The sequence below is a fragment of the Carlito syrichta genome, unplaced genomic scaffold (genome assembly GCF_000164805.1).
Source record: "Carlito syrichta isolate Samal-C Ts95f unplaced genomic scaffold, Tarsius_syrichta-2.0.1 Scaffold316052, whole genome shotgun sequence".
NCBI lineage: Eukaryota > Metazoa > Chordata > Mammalia > Primates > Tarsiidae > Carlito > Carlito syrichta.
This window is the reverse complement of record NW_007260148.1, coordinates 126,322-149,392: the sequence shown is the minus strand read 5'-3', so window position 1 is coordinate 149,392 and position 23,071 is coordinate 126,322. Positions and strand designations below refer to the sequence as shown.

Below are 23,071 nucleotides of genomic sequence, written 5' to 3'. Positions count from 1 at the left end.
CTCTGCAACCTTCCACTCAGTGGTTCCACTGGCTTCCGTTTCTGATCTCTTATTGCATGAATTATTACATGGGTGGTAACAAAGTGATTTTTCTAACCCTCATCATTTCATCTATACTTATTAGCAGGCATTCTTCTGAAAAGTTTCTCTACCTTTTCTAGTATCATGATGTGGTCACTCTTTTCTTTTTTTGAGTTGGAGTCCCACTCTGTTGCCCAGGCTGGAGTGCAGTGGCCTGCCATGGCCATCCCGGTGTCGAACTTCTGGGCTCTGGTGATCCTTCCATCTCAGCCCTCCAAGTAGCTGGAACTACAGGCATGCGCTACCACACCCGGCTAATTTTTTGATTAATTGTAGAGACGAGGTCTCGCCAAGTTGCCCAGGCAATCCACTCGCCTCAGCCTCCCAAAAGTGCTGCTGGAATTACAAACTGAGCCACCAAGCCCAGCCGTCATTCTTTCCTTTTATTCAATGTTATAATCCATTATCATTGTGGTTCTTTTGATGCTTAAATTGCCCTTCTGAGCTACCCACTGTATTCTTGAACTATGTCACTATTGTCTGAGGGGCATTTCCTTACTACATGGCATTAGATTTTCCAGGTTCACCTGGGGTCTTCCCTGGCCTAGACTTGGAAATAGCCATCTAAGGGGCTCAGGTTCTTCTTAGTGAGGAACAGTACTTAGATGTGAGTGCTAGCTGGCCTTCATTACTACAGAGGTATCATTGCTTCAGGGGCCTTGTGGAAAGAACTAGAAAATACGTATGTTTTTAAAGTCCTAGGTGCATACTGACACCTCTGATTCCAATCTAAAACATCTTCCTCTCCCTTCCTGTATACCTTTGTATCTCCTGTGTCTCCCCAGGTGAGACGCTGGCTTCAGAATTATCCACGATTTTCTTTTTCCTACAGTATCTCTGCCAGCCTTTTAAGTGTTTGTTCTTTTCTCATCTGATTCATCTCAATGGCTTTAATCATTAACTATATAAAGGTGAATCAGTTTTCTTCCTGAGCTTGGAGTGTAGCTGACTCTGATGACGGTATCTGCTTGGGTGTCCCACACAACTCAAATGGAACTGATGTTTGAGGGTACACAACTAAACTCGTCACCCCCACGCTGTTCTCTGCTGTATACTTGAGGGGGGCAGGGACTGTGTCGTTCACTAGCACATTACCTAGTATGTAGAGTTAATAATGCCTTTTAGGACGGTTCACCTTGCAATGTTGTACAGAGTGGATTAGACACAACTCTGTGAACATCAATCAAGTATAACTATTGTTATTAAATAATAAGAAAAGACAATGATTTTGCTTCAAGTTGTTTATTGTAAGTTAATTTACAAATATCTTCTGTCTTCAGTAATTCAAACAATGAAGCAACAATTTCTTCTGACAAAGACAGCAGTAAGCTAAAAATAAAATCAGCTGGCTTAATTTTCTCTTTACCTGAAAAACAAAGTACAGAACAAGTAAACAAATGAAACAATATATTTTAAGTAAATAATGATGTAAAGACTTATTACATATTTAAGTGAGGTATTAAAGAACTGAATTTACATAATAAAATGTTACTCTATACCAGTGATTCTCAAATTTTGGTCTGGGGAATGAACCTTCATGGAGTTCCTGAGAGCAAAACTGTTTTCATAATAATGTTATTTGCCTGTTTTATTCTCATTCTCAAGAGCATACGGTGGAGTTTTTTTAGAGGCTACAGGATGCATGACCCCATTACAAAATGTGATGAGAATCTGGCTGTTAAATTAGACATCGAGGGACCCTGAGACCATACAGTTTGAGAACCACCACTCTTCATCAACTGGCATTTTAATATCAAAATAATGCTAATTCTCTATCCTTAAAGTTTACTTCCTTGTATCTACACTTTCTACAACCAAATTCAATAAAAATGTTTAAAAGTCACTAGCATTGCCCCATGCCTAGCAACCTAAATTTCTTAGCGGAGCGGGATCACTACTGCTACATCAGCTTCCCTTGTATCTGGCTAGGTTTCTTTCCTGAGCAGGTATGGGAAGAACATGTGAACTTTACCTCTTGTCTGAGGATGGACCTTGATTTTCATTAATCCCTGGTTATTGTATTAGGAGAAAAAGACAAACACAAGACAAGCAGTTAAGAAGCAATCCATGCTAGTTAATCACACATAATTTCCAACTAAAAAGTCTTTTTCTTTACATGCTACCTTGAGCATATTATGTAAATGCTTAGCAAAACAGTCCTTTAAAACAGACTCAATGATTGTAATAAAAAGTTACAGATTTCTCTTTTTTTGAGTCAGAGTCTCACTCTGTCGCCCAGGCTAGAGTGCAGTGGCAGGCTCACAACCACTGTAGCCTCGACCTGCTGGGCTCAGGTGATCCTTCCGCCTCAGCCTTCCAAGTAGCTGGAACCACAGGCGTGAGCCACCACATCTGGCTAGTTACAGATTTCAGTATAATTAGAAGCAATAAGAACATGCTCGTGCAAACAGACACGACTATGAACAAATAACTTAAATCACTATTTTGTCTATGAATAGCATACAATATATTTAAAATTTTTAGGCTGGCAACCTAATACTTGGCATCTCAAACATTATGTCATGTTCTTAATTTTACTACCAAACAGCCAAACATTCATATTAAACATTAAAAATCTTGGCCCTTAATGACTGATAGGTTACAGAGCATGCAAATCCATTCATATAAGCACTCCAACCTTGGCACTGCATAGCTGATTTTTAATATAAGGATATAGACTACCCTTCTAGAAAGCAAAAATTTAATAGTCAGCTTTCAGTCATCTGGCCTTTTTTCTGAATTCTCATTTACGTCCCAATGCCCCCTCATTTCCCTTCATTTTGCTACTCTTTTTTCTTAGTTAGGGTCTCACTCTATCACCTAGACTAGAGTGCAGTGGCATGATCACAGCTCACCACAGTGTTGACTTCCTGAGCTCAGATAATCCTTCCATCCCAGCCTCCCAAGTAGCTGGGACTACAGGCACATGCCACCATGCCTGGCTCATTTTTCTTTTTTCTTTTTTTGTAGAGACAAGCTCTTGCTTTGTTGCCCAGCTGGTCTCAAACTCCTGGGTTCAAGCAATCCTCCTGCCTCGGCCTCCCAAGGTGCTAGGATTACAGGTGTGAGCCACCACAGCCTATTTTGCTACTTTAAAGTCAGGTTTACCCACATTCCTAATCAAGAAAGAAGAGCCTGTTCCTCGTTTATGCAGGTGTTTACTCACAGCTCATACCTCACATTCTTTTCAAGAGAAAAAATTTTTTTAAAAAACCTTGGATCCTCTGGATCTCACAAAGCCTGGGACTTCAAATGCAGCTTCCCCAGACATTCTCCTTCACATCCAAGAAGAAATCGCCTTAGTATTAGCATAGGGCATGCAGCAAGAGGATGATGGGTAATCAAGTATTTAATCCTTGTGTTAGCTCCCATGTCATAGACGACAGAGCTGGGTAACAGAGCATCTTACCCAAATTCATCAAGCTAGACATTTTGGACCTGTATTCCGTGATCTAGAACACTGGAGACCATGCTGGGAAGGGGCGAATCCTAACACAGCCATGCTTAGAAAGTAAAGTAAGAAGAATGCCAAGGACAGCAAAGCTGATGAGTTAACAACTTACACCACAGTCACTGTGGTTCGATCAGTTCTAGTTGTGTCTTTGGCCTTCTGCCCAGTTTCTACCCTTGAAAGACAACACTTAAGGACCCCTTCACACGTCACCCGAGTGATAAACTTTTCTCTGATTCTTAAACATGGACCCACATTTTCATACACCCAAAAGTGTGTTATTCCTCCCTCTTCCGAACTTCCAGTTCTTAAATATAAACATGGCATGTCATTCACTCAACAAACATTTCCTGAGGAGAAATGTCCCAGGCGATGGGGACACAGAAGTGAGCAAGACGGGTCCCACCCTGGCCTCAAAAAGACAACTCCTGAGAGCTCAGAGGAAGAAAAGCACAGGATGCTCAGAGGGGCACTTCCTGGGACCAGGAAGGGGCATTTTCTAGAAGAGCTGATCGCCCAGGTCCCCAATAGCTCAGCAAGGAAGAACAAGCAGGAAGCAGATAAACAATCAAGGGAACAAGGGGAAGAGATGACGGCATTTCAGGCCACTGGCATCTCTCCCCGAGGCGAGAAAGAGCTGGCATGCTTGTAGACCTGAAAGTAGATGAAGGGGACCAGGGCTCCAGGAAGTGGAAAATGGTAAGAGACTAGGCTGGAAAGAGTGTCAGTGGCTCAAAAATGTAGGCTCACACATATCGAGCTAAGCTGCTTGTGTGGGTCTATTATATAATTAAGCCCATTCTCGAATTATAATTTTTTTTTTTTTAACTGGAATCTCACTCTGTCACCCAGACTGGAGTGCAGTGCCATGGCTCCTGGCCATCGCTGCCTCGACCTGCTGGGCTCCGGCGATCCTTCCACCTCAGTCTTCTAAGTAGCTGGAACTACAGGCACGCACTACCATGTCTGGCTAATTTTTTGATTTATTGTAGAGATGAGGTCTTGCTAAGTTGCCCAGGCGGGTCTCAAACCCGTGGGCTCAGGTAATCCACTCACCTCAGCCTTCCAAAGCACGGAATCACAGGCTGAGCCACCGAACCCGTCTAGAATTCTAATTTTAATATTTTCCTCATAATACTCTGTCCTAAAGATTAGCAAATTTTTTTATGGGAAGGGCCATGTAGTAAATATTTCAGGCTTTGTGGGTCACACACTGTCTCTCTCTCTTAGAACCCTTTAAATAAAAGCCATTCTTAGCTCTGGGCCACAGTCTGGCAACCTCTATTGTGCTGTAATTTCTTATGTAACATCTGTCTTTCCTGTTAAGACTCAACTCTGAGGAAAAATACTGTTACGCTACATCCTCAGTGTCTAGCACAGGACCTGGCACTTAAGAGGCACTCAAAAGATGCCTTTTTGTAATTCAAGAGAGAAATTACAAGGATCTGCATAAAGTGGGCATAAAGAAGCAAAAAGATTCAAGAGATAATCAGATTACTTAGAGACCTTGATCACCAAATTAGTAGGAGGTAAGACGGAACAAGTCAAAGAGAACTCACTACACATGTTACTTTCATGACAATTACCCCTATGTTTCTTATCCTATTAGAATATAAATGTCTTGAAAGAGAGGACCATATCCTTAACACAGTGCCTGGCATCGTCCTTTGCACACAGTGGGTACTCAATAAGTTTTTAACTACAATTCCCATCATCCTAACCTTTATTTCACAAACATTAAAATTTTTCAACAACCAAGACATGTTCTAGAGGAAAGCAGTATACTGTTGGCCTTCTGTATCCATGAGCTCAACCAACTGCAGAAGGAAAATATTTTGGGGAAAAAATCAGTAAGAACTAATACAACAACAAAAATGCAAATAAGAAGCCTATGTAATACAACAACTATTCACATAGCTTTAATGCCTGTACTAGGCATAAGTACAACTAGAGAGGATTTAAGGTATGCAGGAGGATGTGTGAGGACTGTATGCAAATACTACACCATTTTATAAGGGACCTGAGCTTCAGATTTTGGTATCTGAGGAAGGGTTGGTGGAACAAATCCCCTCCAGATAATGAGGGATGGTTGTATCATCTTAAGGTACTCATATAGAAAAAAAAAATTTTTCTTTTAGTAGATATCTCACTCTGCTATCCAGGCTGCAGTGCAGCAGCATGTTCACGGCCACCACAGCCTCAACCTGCTAGGCTCAAATGATCCTTCTGTTTCAGCCTCCCAAGTAGCTGAGACTACCAGGCAGGTGCCACCATGCTGGCTAATGTTTCTGATTCTTTTTTTTTGTAAAGATAAGGTCTTGATATGTTGCCAGGCTGGTCTTAAACTCCTGGACTCAAGCAATCCTCCTGCCTACGCCTCCCAAAGTGATGGGATCAGAAGCATGAGCCACCATGCCCAGTCTATAAGAAATGAAGTAATTAAAAAATTCCCGGACTCCACCACCATTCAATGATTTGTAGATTTAGGTAAAACCAAATCCTAAATCAGCCCCGTAACTGGCTTCTGAGCTTGGTTTATAATTCTTTAAATTTGAGCCGGGCTCAGTGGCTCAGCCTGTAATCCCGCGCTTTTGGGAGGCTGAGGTGAGTGGACTGCCTGAGCCCACGGGTTCGAGACCCACCTGGGCAATTTGACGAGACCTCATCTCTACATAAATAAAAAATTAGCCAGGCGTGGTAGCTTGCGCCTGTAGTTCCAGCTACTTTGGAGGCTGAGGCAGAAGGATCGCCGGAGCCCAGTAGGTCGAGGCTGCGGTGGCCGGGAGCGACCACTGCACTCCAGTCTGGGCGACAAAGTGAGACTCCAGCTCAAAAAAAAAAAAAAAATTTTGAAAGATAGATTTCAAACATGATACTGATTTATCCTACTGCTTTTAAAAGTGAAGGCTGGCAGTACACTGATCTCAAAACAGAAGAAACTAAGCCTGAATGTTTCTAGCTGAAACAGTCAAAATAAACCAAAGAGATCCCATTTTCATCAAATTTTTATATCCTAAGAGTAAGGATACAGGAATCAGCAACTTATTATTTCAGCAAAACAAAACTGAAAACTATTAAGTATCCAATGGTTAAACAAGCAGACAGAGAAGACAAAACATTCTCTGAAGGCAACCATCTGCAATGACTTACAGAGCTGCAGCACCAGAGATGATCTCAATCAACTCTTTTGTGATGACGGCCTGGCGGGTGCGGTTGAAGGTCAAAGTCAATTTGTCAATCATTTCGGCTACAAACAAAACAAAAAGGTTAGACAACAAAATCTAAAACCAAAAAAAAATAACCTGCAACTAACTTCTTAATTTAAAAATAAAGAGAGTCTGTTTCTTTTTGGGTGCCAAAGTTGGCCCCTCAAAAAATGTTACAAAGTTATGTTTACATCTTTCATAGGCTATCTTTACACTTGCAATCCTACTAAGATTACTTTCCTATAGTCAGAGAATCTTAACATTTTTCCAATAGGCAGAGAAAGTTAACATTTTGGATGCCACCTGGACACAAGACTTCTGTCAAAGATGTACATGCGCTCACAGGCGTTCCCACTAGCACTGTCTGCATCTCATACTCGGGCATTCCTGCTAACACCACCCACATCATATACACACAGGTGTTCCTGCTAGCATTGCCCGTATCATATACTCATAGGTATTCCTGCTAGCACTGTCTGAATCTCACACTCAGGCATTCCTGCTAACACTGTCCACATCTCATACTCACAGGTGTTCATGCTAGCACTGTCTGTATCCTATACTCACAGGCATTCTTGCTGGCGTTGTCCATGGCTGTCATCCTAGCACTCTGCTCACTGGTGGTGGACTCCTTCAAAGAGTAGTAGATGATGTTGGCCAGATTGTATTCTTGGTAATTTTGTAATACATCAGCATCAATATCATCGTAGATACTCATACTCTCTGTTAAAAACATGTGATGCGTTTTTTTAAAGTTACACAAAAAAGACCAATTTCATCAAAACTTGCATAAAACTCCCTTTATAATTACAAAGCAGAAGTTAATGTAAGTTAAATGAATCTGTTTCAATAATTTCATCTATTTCCCTATTATAGATCACAGTAGATTTTCAGCAATATGCATAAACAAAGCATTTGATATTTGACTTCAGATGACCGACAAAAATTAAGAAGCTGACATTTAAAATAACTACATTAAACTTCATGACTATGAAATCCTCTGGGCAGTATTAGTATGTGTCTGTTACAACGCCAGGAAGCACTCAGTAAATGTTTTCTAGTTTAAAAAATGAAAAAATTGTAACCAATATAGTGTAATACAGCTGAACATCCCTAATCCAAAGTCTGAAATCCGAGATGCTCCAAAATCTGAAACTTTCCTGAGCACAGACATGACACCACAAATGGAAAATTCCATACCTGAACGCATGTGATAGGTCACAGTCAAGTTTGTTTCATGCATAAAATAAAAATATTGTGCAAAATTACCTTCAGACTACATGTATATGGTGTGTATGAAACAAATGAATTTCGTGTTTAGGCTTGGATCCCATCCAAGATATAACATTATGAATATGCAATATTCTGAAATCCTAATCACTTCTAGTCCCAAGTATTTCAGATAAGGTATATGCAAACTATACAGTAATTCTACTTTAGCCATTTGATTACTGGAGAAGTTGGAACATGTCAATCTGGAAAATGAGAGAGGGAGAACCTTTCTAAGCACGTGAAAGGGTGGGAGAACTACAGGCCAGGATGAATTTTAGTTTTTTTTGTCTTTTTTTTTTTTGAGTTGGAGTCTCACTCCATCATCCAGACCACTCCAGGTCACTGCAGCCTCAACCTGCTAGGCTCTGGGGATCCTTCCACCTCAGCCTTCCAAGTAGCCGGAATTGCAGGCATGTACTACCACTCCTGGCTAGTTTTTGATTTACTGTAAAGACAAGCTCTCACCAAGTTGCCCAGGCAGGTCTCGAACCCGCGGGTTCAGGCAATCCACTCGCCTAGCTTCCCAAAGTACTGGGATTACAGGTTGACCCACCGAGCCCGACCAAATTTTAGTTTTAATGTTGTAGAAACATAGCGCATCTCAGAATTCATTCAATGGGATAAAGTGGTGAAACAGTACTATATTTCATTTAATTTAAAATCGTATTGGTACTAATTCCTATCATATGTATCGTTAAGTAAGAAAATAATGTAGCCGCCAGGCTCGGTGGCTCAGCCTATAATCCCGTGCTTTGGGAGGCCGATGTGAGTGGATTGCATGAGCCCGCGTGTTCAAGACCTGCCTGGGCAACTTGGCGAGATCTCATCTCTACAATAAAATAAAAAAATTAGCCGGGCGTGGTAGTGCGCACCTGTAGTTCCAGCTACTCGGAAAGCTGAGGCGGAAGGATTGCCGGAGCCCAGCAGGTTGAGTCTGCAGTGGCTAGGAGCGGCCACTGCACTACAGTCTGGGCGACAGAGTGAGACTCCAACTCAAAAAAAAAAAAAAAGAAGAAAAGAAAACAAAAGAAAAAGAAAATAATGTAGCCAATTAAAAATTACATTTCAAGAGTTAAAAAAATAAAGTAAAAATGACACTCCACTGGCTTGTAGAGGCACCCCAAGTTCAGAGACATTAAAATGTAAAAAGGTACATGCCTTAAAAGAGATGAACTATGGTACATACAAGGAAAAAATGCTTTAGAAAAATAAAATCAGCTCCAGAATATTATTTGTAGGATGCTTCAGTGAGTAATAACAATTTAACTCAAAAAATAAACCAAGAGAATTGAGTGGGTCAATGTAAATTAATTGTGAACACTTCAAATCTCTATCCTAGAGCTTCCGCTACATTGCAGTTAGGAAGAGTTCTCACACAAAAACTGCAAAACCAATTTCTATCTAGTCTCCTCAATCCTTAACAACAGAAAATCTAATGATGAACTTCAACAGATACTTATTTGTTCAATTAATGAAGAAATGGAGTAAGAATTGTCAAATGACAGAATTAAGGTATGGGGGGGGTCACTAATAGATGGTGCTTCTTAGAAATAGCCCCAAATTATCTTACTAAGCAACAACAGGACATCCTGGCAAACTGTTTGCCTAAGTGTACAAATCTCTCCACTTGACACTTGTCATGTATAAACTCCTTACCAGCGCCTGCGATGGTGTTAAGGGAAAAGATGGGCTTTTCTTCTGTCTTATAGGAGATGACAGACCTAGAAATGGCAAAAGCAAACAGAATCTCAGATAATTCATAAACTGTTATTTCAACATATGAACAAAATCACGATCGTATTTCCAAATTGTTCTTGCCTAAATCGATTAAAGATGATAGAGCCTTCATCAAACTCATATCCAGAATTTAGCAACTCAAGGGCAATAACTGACGCGTCTCCAAAAGTGGGGGGCTTTCTTCCTACTTCCTTGAATGCTGCCAGGAACTGGTCAGAATGAGTCCTAGAAGAGAATCAAGAGATCACATAACATGGTTTCACAGAATGCTTCTACTGGAAGAGAACAGGGAATGAGGGAAAGCACCATGGATCAAGATTTGCTGGGGATGCAGGTGGTGGTGGTTGCCTGAGGTTAGCGGTTTTACACATCATCATGAGCACTTCTGTCCTTCAAGAGCAGGCTTTCTTGTTCACATTCTCCTTGCCTGTATTTCTCTCCTTCTACTCCTAAGGAGCGATTGTTCATTGCTAACATTTCCAGGCTGTGACAGCTCCTCAGATTCTTCGTCTGGCTTACTGCCATTAGCTTTTGATATTCCCACTGTATTCGATTCATAGTTCGAATGAAGGAGAGCAAAAGACGCGTAGAAAACGGGGGAAATAAATATACATTATTCTAGTATATCCTGGAAAACTAACAAAAAACCTCTCTGTGAATATACCAAAAAGACACCATGCTTAAGGAAACTATCAAAGAAACTTGACAGTACACCCAAACTTTTAGTTGACCATGTACATGCTTTTGCCCTTATGAACATAAACAGCATATATTTAAATTACCTATAAAGTATGCCCCTGATTTTATCACCAATCCCAACAAGCATAACTTCTTTTCCAGCTGCTGTGAGCGTGGCCACTTCGCTTTTCATCTGTTTAGCAACTGAGGAATGAATGGCGCCACACAGCCCTCGATCTGAGGACACACCAATAAGGAGGTGTTTCTTCTTGTCTTCGGGCCCCCTAATGTCAGCTTTTTCATAGAGCGCTGAAAAACAAAGCAAGAATTTTTTACTTGCAATTTATACTAAATACAGCAATAATCTCTAATTTACACGAAGTTGGCTGTTTTCAAAACATGCATTCAATTTAGTTGGCACTTGACTAGTATAGTCAAAAAGTGTTCTGGGACTGGGCATGGTGGCTCACACCTGCAATCCAATGTTTTGTGGGGGCCAAGGCGGGAGGACTGCTTGAGGCCAGGAGTTTGAGACCAGCCTAAGCAATATAGTGAGACCCTGTTTCTACCAAAAAATTAAAAAAATTAGCTGGGCATGGTGAGGCACGCCTGTAGGCCCAGCAACTTGGGAACCTGAAGTGAGAGAATCACTTTAGGCCAGGAGTTCAATGCTACAGCGAGCTATGATCACGCCACTGTATTCCAGCCAGGGCAACAGAGCAATACCTTGTTCTCTTAAAAAAAAAAAAAAATGTTCTTATGATGGCCTTAAAATGAGACTACTGAAGCTAAGTAGCAGATAAGTGAGGGGTGGGTCACTGTATGATTTTCTTTACTTTCAAATTCTTTTAGGTGGCCTTAATCCAGGATGCCACAGTGTAATAATCAAGGAGTTAAGATAGAGAATATAATTATAGGTTAAAACAGGAACTTCCCAGCTCTTCACAAGTTTGCTTGTTTCCAAGACAAATGCATCATCAAATCAGTATACAAGTACTTAAAAAACAAAATATAAATTAAATTTCAACTACTATGTCACTTCTCACCATTAAATAATCAAGAGTGGATTACACAAAACTGTGGAGGAATAGTATCTTCATGCCTTGGAAAGGCATGAAAGTTTTCAGCTGTTTTTCCTACTTCCACATTATCCACCTTCTCAAAACACCATCACAAATCATATCCATGACCACGCAGTCAACTCTCCACAGCAGGGCACCCCTTCCCACCCCCACCCTGCACAAGGTCACAGGGGGAAACCAAACACTTTTGTCTACTGTAGTGTCTTTCCAAGCTCTTTCGATGGTATACTTAATAATGTGGGACAAACTTCTGATTATTTTTCAAGTCAACACAGTTGTATGTCATCGTTAACAAATACAAAGTTTCCAATGGGGACTTTTCATCCCTTTCGCATGACCTCAGGCAAGTTCCTTGACTTCAGTGATTCAGGATTTCTCATCTGGAAAGCAGGGACTCTGATGGTTACCACCCACATAGGGTTGTTCTAAGTACGTGTCAAGTGTATGTGCATGAAAAACGAGTACATGTCGAGTACCAGCAGCCCCCGAATCATGACAAACACTAAATGAATACCATCAGTAGTCTTCTCCACATCAAATAGGTCTTCGTAACATGTGAATCACACGCTCACCTAAAGCTCCTGTTCCATACACTCGAGCTGGTTTTAGCTCCCGCTCAGCTCGGGCATATTTTGCTGCTGCTACCATTTTCATAGACTTGGTAATTTTCTGGATGTTTTTGATGGACTTTAGTCGCCTGGTAACTGAAAAACAGAAGTGCTGCAGTAAAATAAGGGAATTACAGTGTCATTTCATTCTGAATTTATTTACATATATTTCTAAAGTGCAGGGTAAAATAATTAGCACTTAGACCATCAATTATCAGCATGATGTAAACTAGTCATAATGTCAGAACTAGTCTAATAAAAAGAGCAAGACTAGCTGCTACTTACAACAAGCAAATGGCAACACAAGAGAGCAGAGTATGATACATTCAACATAAGTGGTAGCAAAAATGGCCTTAACTACATATTCTATAACATTTTATATATATATATATATACACACACACACATACATATATATATATATACACATACACACAGTGTAGTTTTTTTAGTTGTACGATTATCATTCTATAGACAACAGAATCATTCTATAGACAACTTTAAGTGTCATCTCCTACTGTTCTCTTCCAGAACAAGTCTGATGTCTTACACATACAATATATATTCATTTTCTCAGTTTTTTTGAGTTGGAGTCTCACTCTGTCGCCCAGGCTGGAGTGCAGTGGCCACTCCCGATCACTGCAGCCTCGACCTGCTGGGCTCTGGCGATCCTTCCACCTCAGCCTTCCAGGTAGTTGGAAATACAGGCGTGCACTACCACGCCTGGCTAATTTCTTGATTTATTGTAGAGACGAGGTCTCACCAAGTTGCCCGGGCGAGTCTCAAACCCACAGGCTCAGGCAATCCTCTCACCTCGGCCTCCCAAAGTGCTGGGATTACAGGCTGAGCCACCGAGCCTGGCCCATTTTCTCAGTTTAACCAAATATACAATGAGCTAAAGAAGTATTTTTTCAAAGTATTTGTCAAAATTTAGTGTTTCTTAATTTCCATAGTGAAACAAACAACATACTTACTATCTTTCAAAGTTGCCATATTTCGAACTTGGATCCTGAGAATAAAGGTTTTAAAAATATTTCAGTTTTTTGAAATATAGCTCCATTTTAAAAGAAAAACTTTCAGAGTTAATGTTTATTTAAATGCCCCCCCCCCAAAAAAAACCACAGTCTCTCAAATGCAAGACTCAGAAAGTATATGAATGAACAGACATACTGATGCACATCAGCTCTTTAGTACTGATGCCAAATCGCATATTCAAGGCCTGGTTCAAACACCAACCTCCCTGAACTCACAGGAACATTCACACACGCTCGTCCCATGTCCATATCTTTGCTTACATTGTTTCCATGACAGAAAAGTCCCTTCCCTTGCCTGGCTGTCCAACCACACTTCAAATCAAGGTCAGCAACCTCTAAACATTAGTGAAAGACGAATGAGAGAATTTCTACCCCAGCAGAGTGGAAAGGTATGTCAAAAGAAAGTTAAGTTATCTTCCAGCCTTCGAATCCATACAGGGTGTGGTGCTGGCAGTGCAGCTACATGGGAAAGCTGAGCAATAAGCAGATGTGTGCAGAAAGAGGGGCCTGGGGCCTTCCCAGGACCAGGAGGCAGTTTTGAAATAGGAGACCACGTTCAGAAAACAGCGAGAAGTGGCAGGAGGGAAGCTGAAGACACAGGCTAGGTTTATATGTTACTTCAAATATTTAGTATTTTTAAATACTGAAAAGTGAATTCATTCACTTATTACCTGTAGGGAGCAGGGAAATGATGCTTGTCTGTAAGCCCACAAGTCAGGTTAGTCTTTCAGTAAAGTATCTCAGATGGCGGTGACAAGCATGAAATGAGCTCAGAGCTTGGATGAACACTAAAGACATGGAGACAGGAGCTTCCAGAAAAGAGAGAGCAAGAACCTGGCCGAAGATGCTGGCAAGGCAACACAGGACTAGATTTGAGAGCAAAGTCTAAGTGGAAAGGCAATCAGTAAGAATGACCTAAGGTTTCTAAACTTAATAACTTCCGCAGATGGTGACTAATATCTTTCATGACTATAGATGCAAAAATCCTCAACCATGTATCAGCAAATCAAAACAATGTATTAGAAAGAATTATATATCATGACTAAGAGATTCAATAAAATATGCAAAGCTAGTTTCATATTTTAGAAAATAAAATCTATCCTATCAACAAATTTTAAAAAAATCACACAGTCAGTAGATGCAGAAAAAGCATCTGACAGTATCTAATACCAATTCATGGTAGTCTCTCAGTAAACTAGGAATAGAGAAGAGCTTCAACCTAATGGAAAAAAAAAAAACCTCCAAAATAATATATGATTTAATGGTGAGTTTTCCCCCTAAAATTGGGAATGAGACAAGGATACCCTTTCTATCACCCTCTTCAGCATTAATACTGGAAGTCCCAGCTAATGCAATAAGGACAGAAATTTAGAGGTATACAGATCAGGAGGGAAGAAATAAAATTGCCTTTATTCATAGATGGCATGACTGTCTATGCAAAAAATTCCAGAAATTAAAAAAATAAGCAATTATAGCAAGGTTGTAGGATATTAGGTGAATGTAAATAAAAGCTAACGCTTTCCTATATACCAGCTATGAACAACTGGAGTTTGATGTTAAAAAAACAAAACAGAACATAGAATTGTAAGGCTAATGTCAAATTTTATGAAAAAGAACATATTTATAAATACAAGATCTATATGAGGAAAACTACAAATCTCTGATGAAAGAAATCAAAGCTCTAAGTAAACGGAGACTCCACGTCACGGATAGGAAAACTCAGTGTTGCTAAGATGTGAATTCTTCCCAGCTCAGTCTATAGATTTGTCACAATTCCAATCAACATCTCAGCATGTTACTTTGTGGATATCAATAATCTGATCTGAAAGTTTATATGGAAAGGCAAAAGACCCAGAATAGGCAAACAATATTAAAGAATAAGAAAGTTGAGGACTGATACTACCTGACTTACCAGGAAGTTATGGTAATACCCCATAAACAGGCCTGCGATCGATCTTTGGCAAATGAGCAAGAACAATTCGATGAAAAAAGGACACTCTTTTCAACAAACGGCACTAGAACAATGGGATACCCACATGCGAAAATATGAATCTCGACAACGACCTTACAACTTTCACAAAAATCAACTCAAAAGGGATCACAGCTCGAAATGCAAATCTAGGTGCTCATATCGCGTCATCAGAGAACCACAAATTAGCACCGTAAGGTACCACTACACACCTAAAAGAAGGGATAAAATCCAACAACCTGGCACACCACATGGCGAGGACGTGGCGCAAAGGGAACGCTGACTGGCTGCGGACAGGAATGGAAGTGGTGCTGCCACAGTGGACGACACCGTGGCCGTTTCCGACCAAGCTGAGCAGTCTTCACGCATGCTCCACGGGAGCTACACGCTGGGGACCCACGGACACACGGTGAGAACGAGACCCTGGGCCTCCTCAAGAGGGAAGGAGCGAAGGGCTGAAACACGACCTACCGAGTTTAGGCGACAGGTCCCCTAGAAGCCTAAACCTCAACAACAGCCAACATAGCGGCACAGCGCCCCTGAATGTAAGACAAAAATGAAATGAAGATGCTGTTGTCAAACCGCTAAGAACACACCAACTGACGCGAGCACTCGCCGGCGACGGCTGATGACGTGGCGCAAACACGACGTAGCGCGGTAGCGTAATGACGTCGCAGCGTGCGCCCTCCGCTTCAGCGGGGCTGGGGAGACCCGCAGGTGGCCGGGCCGCGGAGTCGAGGGTCGGCGAGGCAGTGGCAGCGGCAGCTCGCGGCTGGGGAATCATTTCAAGACGCCAGGGCGCGCCGGTCCAAATTCAGGGTCACCTGGTTTTCCGTCCTCCCGCGGTGTCGAGTCTGGCGCTCCTCAAAAGGCTTCCAAGCCTGCACTGACTCTGGAACAGGCACGGCTTCCGGTGTCGCTCGGGCCCTCGTGCAAACTCAGACGGAAGTGAGGAGTGAATGCGGGGCCGACAAGGCCATGCTTGAACTTGCTCTCACGGATCAGCACCCAAACCATGACATACAGGCTGTTCAGTCTACGGTAAACCACGTACAAGAAGAGCGTCCAGAAAACATACCAGATTTGGAATTATTCGTGGAGAAGAAATCTGTGGCTTTACCGAGCAAGAATTCGGATGCAGACTTCCAAAATTATGAAAAATGTGTACAGTTTAAGCAACAGCTGAAAGAACTAAAGAAGCAGAGTGAGCTTCCAGGCGACAGAGAGGCTGATGGACCCGTGGATGAGGTCACGATCGTGACCCCAAGTCAGATGAACTTCACCCAGCTGGAAATGAAGAAGCCGGTGAGGAATAAAGTGTGTGGCCACACCTACGAAGAGGAGGACATTCTGCGCACGATCCAGGCCAGGCACAAGCGGAAAAGGCCTGCTGCCCTAAAATTGGCTGCAGCCACACGGGTATGAATGCGAGGGTCAGACCTCGTCCAGGACCAGGCGCTCATAAGGGCGATCAAGAACCACCACAGGTCGAGGCAGCGTCACTCTGAGTAGGCCGAGCCACCGCAGGCACGCAGCGCATTGTTCTAAGTTACACAACAAACATGCAACCAAATGCTATTGTTTATTTTTAAGTGTTTTGTGAGGTTAAGTAAGACGTTGATTATCTGCCAAAAAAGAAACCAAAAACCAAAAAAACCCACGAACTCAGGTGAAAACTTTTGTCCACACAAAACCTACACTAGTGTTTAAAGCAACTTAATTCATGATTGTCAAACACGGGAAGCAAACAAGATATCCTTTGATATGTGAATAAATGGATAACCTAGCTGTGACACATTCATACAATGGGGTATCATTCCACCAAAACTCAAATAAGCTATCAAGCCCAAAAAGGACGGGGAAATCTTAAGTGCACACTGCTAAATGAAAGAAGAAAATCTAGAAAGGGCTCTATACTGTACAAGTCGAACTTTATGACACACGAGAAGAGACTGCAGCAATAGTAAGAGATCAGCAGTTGTCAGGGTTTTGCGGAGAGTGAAGGAGGAAATCTGTAGGGCAGTGAAACTTATTTATGATATTGTAATGATAGATACATGTCATTATGCATTTATGAAAACTAACAGAACTGCACAACAAAAAGAGTGAACCTTAATGAAACTCTAGTTACTGATGATGGGTCAAGGCCAGACACAGAGGCAGGTGCCTGTCGTCCCCACTACTTGGGAAGATGAAGCAGGAGGATGGCTTGAGCCAGCCTGGCCAGCACAGTGAGACCCTGTCCCTTAAAACATATACACACACATCAGTTCAGCTCATAAAAAACAAAACAACACAACAGTTAATTAATGCAGCATACCTACTACTCTAATGCAAGATGTTGCCTAGGGGAAACCGTCCAGAGTGACAGATGGGTATATGGAACTCTGTACTAAATGCTCAATTTTTCTATAAACCCAAAACTGTATTTAAAAATAGTCTATTAATTATAACTTTAAGAATGCAGATTATGAAATGATATATGTTGTATGATCTCATTTTTGGTGATTATGTGTGTTTATGTGCATAAAAATAAGTCCGAGGCTGGGCACGTGACACATGCCTATAATCCCAGTTATTTTGGGAGGCTGAGGCGGGAGGGCCACTTGAGCTCAGAAATTCAAGGCTGCATTGAGCTATGATTGTACCACTATACTCCAGCCTCAGCAAAAAAGCAAGACCCTGTCTCTTAAAAAAAAAAAAAGTCTAGAAGGTCATAACCAGAAGTTATTTAAAAAAAAAAAAACTCAGTGAAACTGCTGAATATTAGTACCACTCAGCCATAGAGAAAGAAAAATGAACGCAATAAGAGGAAGGAAACTATATAAAAACATTAGGTTTGATTTTAGAATGGAGCTATTAAAGGAAAAAAAGAAAGCTGGCAAACACTAACAAGCTCTGGTATTCCAGAACAGACTATCTGACATAGTGACTGCTCTAGAAACACATTTTTCATAATGGCATCTGAAAAGTAACACCAAGTTTTGGCCAACTTTCCTTTTTCAATGTAATGAGTCCTCCCACCCCCAAACACTCTAAATTTATTGGCTATGACAAGCGGCATTTGGATATTATGGTTTTAGGTAGACACTTCAATTCAACTGGCACAAGTTTCTTTTCTTTTTCTTTTTCTTTTGAGTTGGAGTCTCACTCTGTCACCCAGACTGGGCTCCGGCGATCCTTCCGCCTCAGCCTTCCAAGGCACAGGTTTCTAATCAGAGAATAACATATGAAACAAATTTGTGTCAGGCATGGTGGCCCGCGCCTGTAGTCCCAGCACTTTGGGAAGCTGAGGCAGGAGGATAACTTGAGACCAGGAGTTCAAGACCACCCTGGGAAGCATAGTGAGACCCCATCACTGCAAAAAAATTTTTTTAAATTACCTGGGAATGGTGGCACAGACCTGTAGTCCTAGCTATTCAGGAGGTTGAGGCAGGAGGATCACTTGACCCCCAGAGACCGAAGTTGCAGTGAGCTATGATCACTGCAATCCAGACTAGGTGACGGAGCAAAACTCACTATGGAAGGCAGAGGTGACGAGAATTGCCTGAGCACAAGGGTTCAAGATCATCCTGGGCAACTTGGCCAGACCTCATCTCTACAATAAATAATAAAAATTAGCCAGGAAGATTGGCATGTGCCTGTAGTTCCAGCTACTTGGAAGGCTGAGGCAGAAGGATCGCCTGAGCCCAGCAGGTCGAGGCTGCAGTGGCCGTGAGCGTGCCACTGTACTCCAGCCTGGGTGACAGAGTGAGACTTTGACTCAAAAAAGAAAAAGAAACATCTGAATTGCACACCATATTTTGATGAACACAGAATGTTTTGGTTTCTGTAAGTATCCCAAGGGAGAGGCACAAAGTATCTTCAGTGGTTCTTTGTGCTGTCACTTGTCCCCACTCCACATGTTCTGACGCACTTTCATGTTCAGCTGTCACTTAGCTCTGAAGACGTTGCTGTTACTACTTTACTGTTAAGTACAATTTGAGTACAAAGCAGTCCTGACTCTAATCTAGCTCTCCTTAGGGATCGCTTGATTTACAATATATAACTTTTGCAAATGAGAAGATAAAGCAAGTTCCCAATCACTGCATCAGGTCCTGAGAAATCCTCAGGAGTCTGAGAAGCCTGAAGTGTGTCAAATGCAGTGGAGGGAGGATGAAAGGGGCTGCCGATGACCACACAGCACTGTCAGAGCAGCTCAAGAAGGCATGGAAGAAGGGGTGGGATGACCCACCCTTCGGAGAAATTGGTATAAGAGATTTTTAAGGAATGTAGTGTACTGTATAACAATTAAGGAGCGGTGGCTCATCCTGTAATTCCGTGCCTTGGGAAGCTGAGGTGAGTGGATGGCCTGAGCCCGCGGGTTCAAGACCCACCTGGGCAACTTGGTGAGACCTCATCTCTACAATAAATCAAAAAATCAGCCGGGGGTGGTAGCGCATGCCTGTAATTCCAGCTACTCGGAAGGCTGAGGCAGAAGGATAGCCGGAGTCCAGCAGGTCGAGGCTGTGGTGGCCGGGAGCGGCCGCTGCACTCCAGTCTGGGCAACAGAGTGAGACTCCAACTCAAAAAAAAAAAAAATTAAGGAAGTCGCCCAGAATTGGCTAATTCTCAAGATGATGAAGTCCATTTGATTCAGATACTCAACATGGAAGAGGCCCCCATCGCCTCTCCACAAAAAAATGCCTCTTAGGCCTCCAACACACACCCGAGAGCACATTTTCTCTCCCTCCTTTGGAAATCGTACTTATCAACTCATTTTCATTTTTCAACTGATGGGCAGTATTGGGATCTATACCAGCATTCCTCTCCCTGTCTGAGGTTCTCTGCAAATGCTCGTGAAGGCCTCACTTTAACCCAACGAATGGTATACTCTTATCACCTCCATGACCAGAGGAACCAGTGGCACACACAGCCAGGTGAGTAGGTGGCCCGCAGTCTGGCTCTGTAGTTGACCTCTTATTACACAGTATTACACTCTACTGCCCACATTTTTTATATGTACCAGTAAATATGTACTCTTGGCCTCACATGCAACCTGTGTTCTTTCCTGAAATACCATCACTTTTCTTTTGTGTATATAGTTTAATATATGACCATTGATGTCCCATTATAAAACACCTTCATTTTAGAGACTACTGACCAATAAGGAAACAGAAATGTGTTTTCCCCAGAGTTCAAGACAGTAAAATCAGGGACCCTCTTTTACAAACGTTTAATTTCCATTTTCTTAAATATTACTTAAAAAAAAACTTTAGGCCAGGCTCAGTGGCTCAAACCTGTAATCCCAACACTTTGGGAGGCCGAGGCCTGAGAATTGCTCAGGGGTTAGAGACCAGCCTGGGCAACTTGATGAGACCTTGTCTCTACAATAAATTTTAAAATGAAATGAAATAAAATAAGTCAGATGTGGTAGTGCGTCCCTGTAGTTCCAGCTATTTGGAAGGCTTGCCTGAGCCCAGCAGGTCAAGGCTACAGTGGTCTTGAGTGTGCCACTGCACTCCAGCCTGGGCGACAGAGTGAGACACCGACTCAAAAAAAAAAAAAAAAAAGGTTAATTTCCAAAAAGTTAGGGTATTTTGCTGATACTCTAAACAACTATTAAAATGTCTTCACTAAGATATTAATTAAGCCTAACATTTAGTTTATGTTTGTATGCTAATCTCCCTAGAAACAAAAGCTGTAACAACACAAACTGCACTTCAGCTTTCAATAATAAAAACAGATCTGAGGAAATGCCTCTTCATGGTTTGGTGAAGGCAAAGGTATTTCTCGCCCCTTCCAAACTCATTCTGCGGCATGTGAAACATTAAGATGGTTTTAATTTCTGAATTCAAAAGGCAATTAAATTAACAGGAAGAGAAAAAGCAGAAGAGGTGGAAAGACATTAAACTCCAGGAGTGTTGGGATATGTGAAGAGAACAGAATATACTTTGCAGAGTGGGACACTAATGTTTGACAATTTGAAATCAATATTCCCAAGGGACTGAGTTCAGAGCTGGGACCTTTATTTGCTGATGAAGGTTCCAATTTACTTGTCTCAGTCTGAGAACCCTTATTTAAAACAATCCTTTATTAAAACATCTTCCAACTCTCTTACAGGTTTTTAAAAAGTTATTTCTAGAATTGTATATAAAATATTTTGTCTTCGTTTCAGAAACTATTTTTTAAAGATCCACTTGGATACTACTTAAGGTTCTAAAATACTGACAGATAACACGAATGCACAGCAAGAAGAAAGGACAGGAGCTGACATGTGCAGGCACCGCTGCATGCCAGGAGCCGACCCAGGAAGCACAAGGAGAGCGATCTTGGTTCACCATGTTCGCAAGTCCTGGTGCCAATGGTGCAGGGCAGGCACCCGGCTAAATGGGTGACAAATGGGATAATCCACACAACCGAGAATTCAACTACAGTGACTTCTTTGTTCCCACGAATGTTCTTTTTCAATATTAGGGGGGAAAAAATCTGATTTCCAAGGCCAATTCACCAAAAACTGTACGTAGACAACTCACACCATATTTAATTAACTCATTTGGCATAAATTATTCACTTAAGGAAAAGGCATCTATTTCAGTTAATGTATTACAGTCCCTTCATGTCAATTCAGATACAAAAATCTAGTTTAGTGCTGTAGCTCCTTAGAAATCCCCACACCAGAAGAGCAGAAACCCGCTGCTGTTTGGAACTCTTGCAGGCTGTCGAGCTCCAAAACATTCCGTCCTATTACACAGCACCACCCACAAACCCACGTCTATCTGCTCATCGCGAGGCCTTCCAATATGCATCCCCCCAGTCCACGCCCCCCGTCCCAACTCATGTTTAAGGTGCTCAACACCTGTAGCATCCTTCACCTGCATGGCAGTTCGCAAATGCCACTTACGGTCAGTCTATCTCCCGCTCTAGGCCTTGAGGGCAATGTCATGACCTTGCAAGGCCAGTTTCAGCAAATGGCCAAGATAGGGCTAAGTAGCTTTCCTTTCCCCGGGAACAGACAGTTTTTTTCCTTTAGAGACAGTCTTGCTCTGTCTCTTGTGCACCAAGACATCAGTCCATGAGGGCGCTGATTTTGTTTCCTGATCGCTACCCCAGTACCCAGCAGGGAGCCTGCTACATAGTAGGTGCTTGACGAAAGCGCTCATCGAATCGGTCAGATCTTAGAGGGTCACTCTGCCCAGCACTGGAGGGTTTCTGACGGCGTCAAGGACATGAAGCAGGCCGGCGCGGTGGCTCATGCCTGCAATCCCAGTACTTTGGGAGATCGAGACGAGAGGATCGTTTGAGCCCAGAGTTCAAGACCAGCCTGGGCAACGCAGCGAGACCTCGTCTCAATTAAAAAACAAACTAGCAAACAAAAAGGACACGAAGCACACCCTGACCTCCCCCTAGGCTTTTTCTCAGGGCGCCTTGCAGGCCCGGCGGGGGAAGCCCCGAGACCTGGTGCCTGGCCTGGCAGCAGCAGCCCAGGAAGGATGTATCAAGCCGCATGAGTTCAAGACGGCCCTGGCATCCATTCGGCCTAAGGTCGCGGCCCCAAGGCCCCAGGGGACCCCAGGCCCCAGGGGACGTGGCGTGACCTTGCCCCGCCTAAGCCCGGCCCTTTCCCGGCGCGCCCTCCCGGCCTCGAAGTCGCCGCCTGCAGCCCCCGCGCCGGGGCCTCGGCGGGGCGAAGTGGGCCTGGCCTGGCCCTGCGACCCCCGGCCTGCGCCACGCGCGCCCACCCCTCCTCCACCCCGCGTGGCCGAGCTCCTCCATCCCTTGCAGAGCTCCCGATGCCCCCGCAAGCTTCCCTACCATTGCGGCTGCACGGCCCTGACCGACAGCCCCGCGACGCCCGCGCGAGAAAACATGGTGGCAGCCCAGCTGAAGGTCGGGCAGACAAGCCGCGAGGCGCATGCGCGGAAGCTGCCCGGCGCGTCCCTTCCACCTCGCTTTATTCCTCTGTCTCGCCGT

General features: G+C 42.8%; 1 protein-coding gene across 5 annotated transcripts; it reads right to left on the bottom strand.

The window, feature by feature from the left end:
* Window positions 1-1,306: 1,306 nt before the first annotated feature.
* Window positions 1,307-23,067, bottom strand: ATP5C1 (ATP synthase, H+ transporting, mitochondrial F1 complex, gamma polypeptide 1). 5 transcript variants are annotated; one of them, XM_008073749.1, is made up of 10 exons: window positions 22,913-23,061; window positions 13,090-13,124; window positions 12,080-12,211; window positions 10,530-10,734; window positions 9,829-9,972; window positions 9,667-9,731; window positions 7,306-7,461; window positions 6,683-6,779; window positions 2,054-2,090; window positions 1,307-1,447 (listed from the first exon to the last, which is right to left on the bottom strand). In XM_008073749.1, the coding sequence occupies exons 1-9, from the start codon at window positions 22,966-22,968 to the stop codon at window positions 2,084-2,086; spliced, it is 897 nt and encodes a 298-aa protein (XP_008071940.1). In that variant the 5' UTR covers window positions 22,969-23,061; the 3' UTR covers window positions 1,307-1,447; window positions 2,054-2,083. The 5 variants fall into 5 exon arrangements, with proteins under 5 accessions (XP_008071940.1, XP_021562523.1, XP_021562522.1 ...); XM_021706846.1 differs by having other exon boundaries at window positions 1,308-1,447; window positions 2,049-2,090; window positions 22,913-23,038; XM_021706848.1 differs by lacking the exon at window positions 13,090-13,124 and having other exon boundaries at window positions 22,913-23,067.
* Window positions 23,068-23,071: the final 4 nt, after the last annotated feature.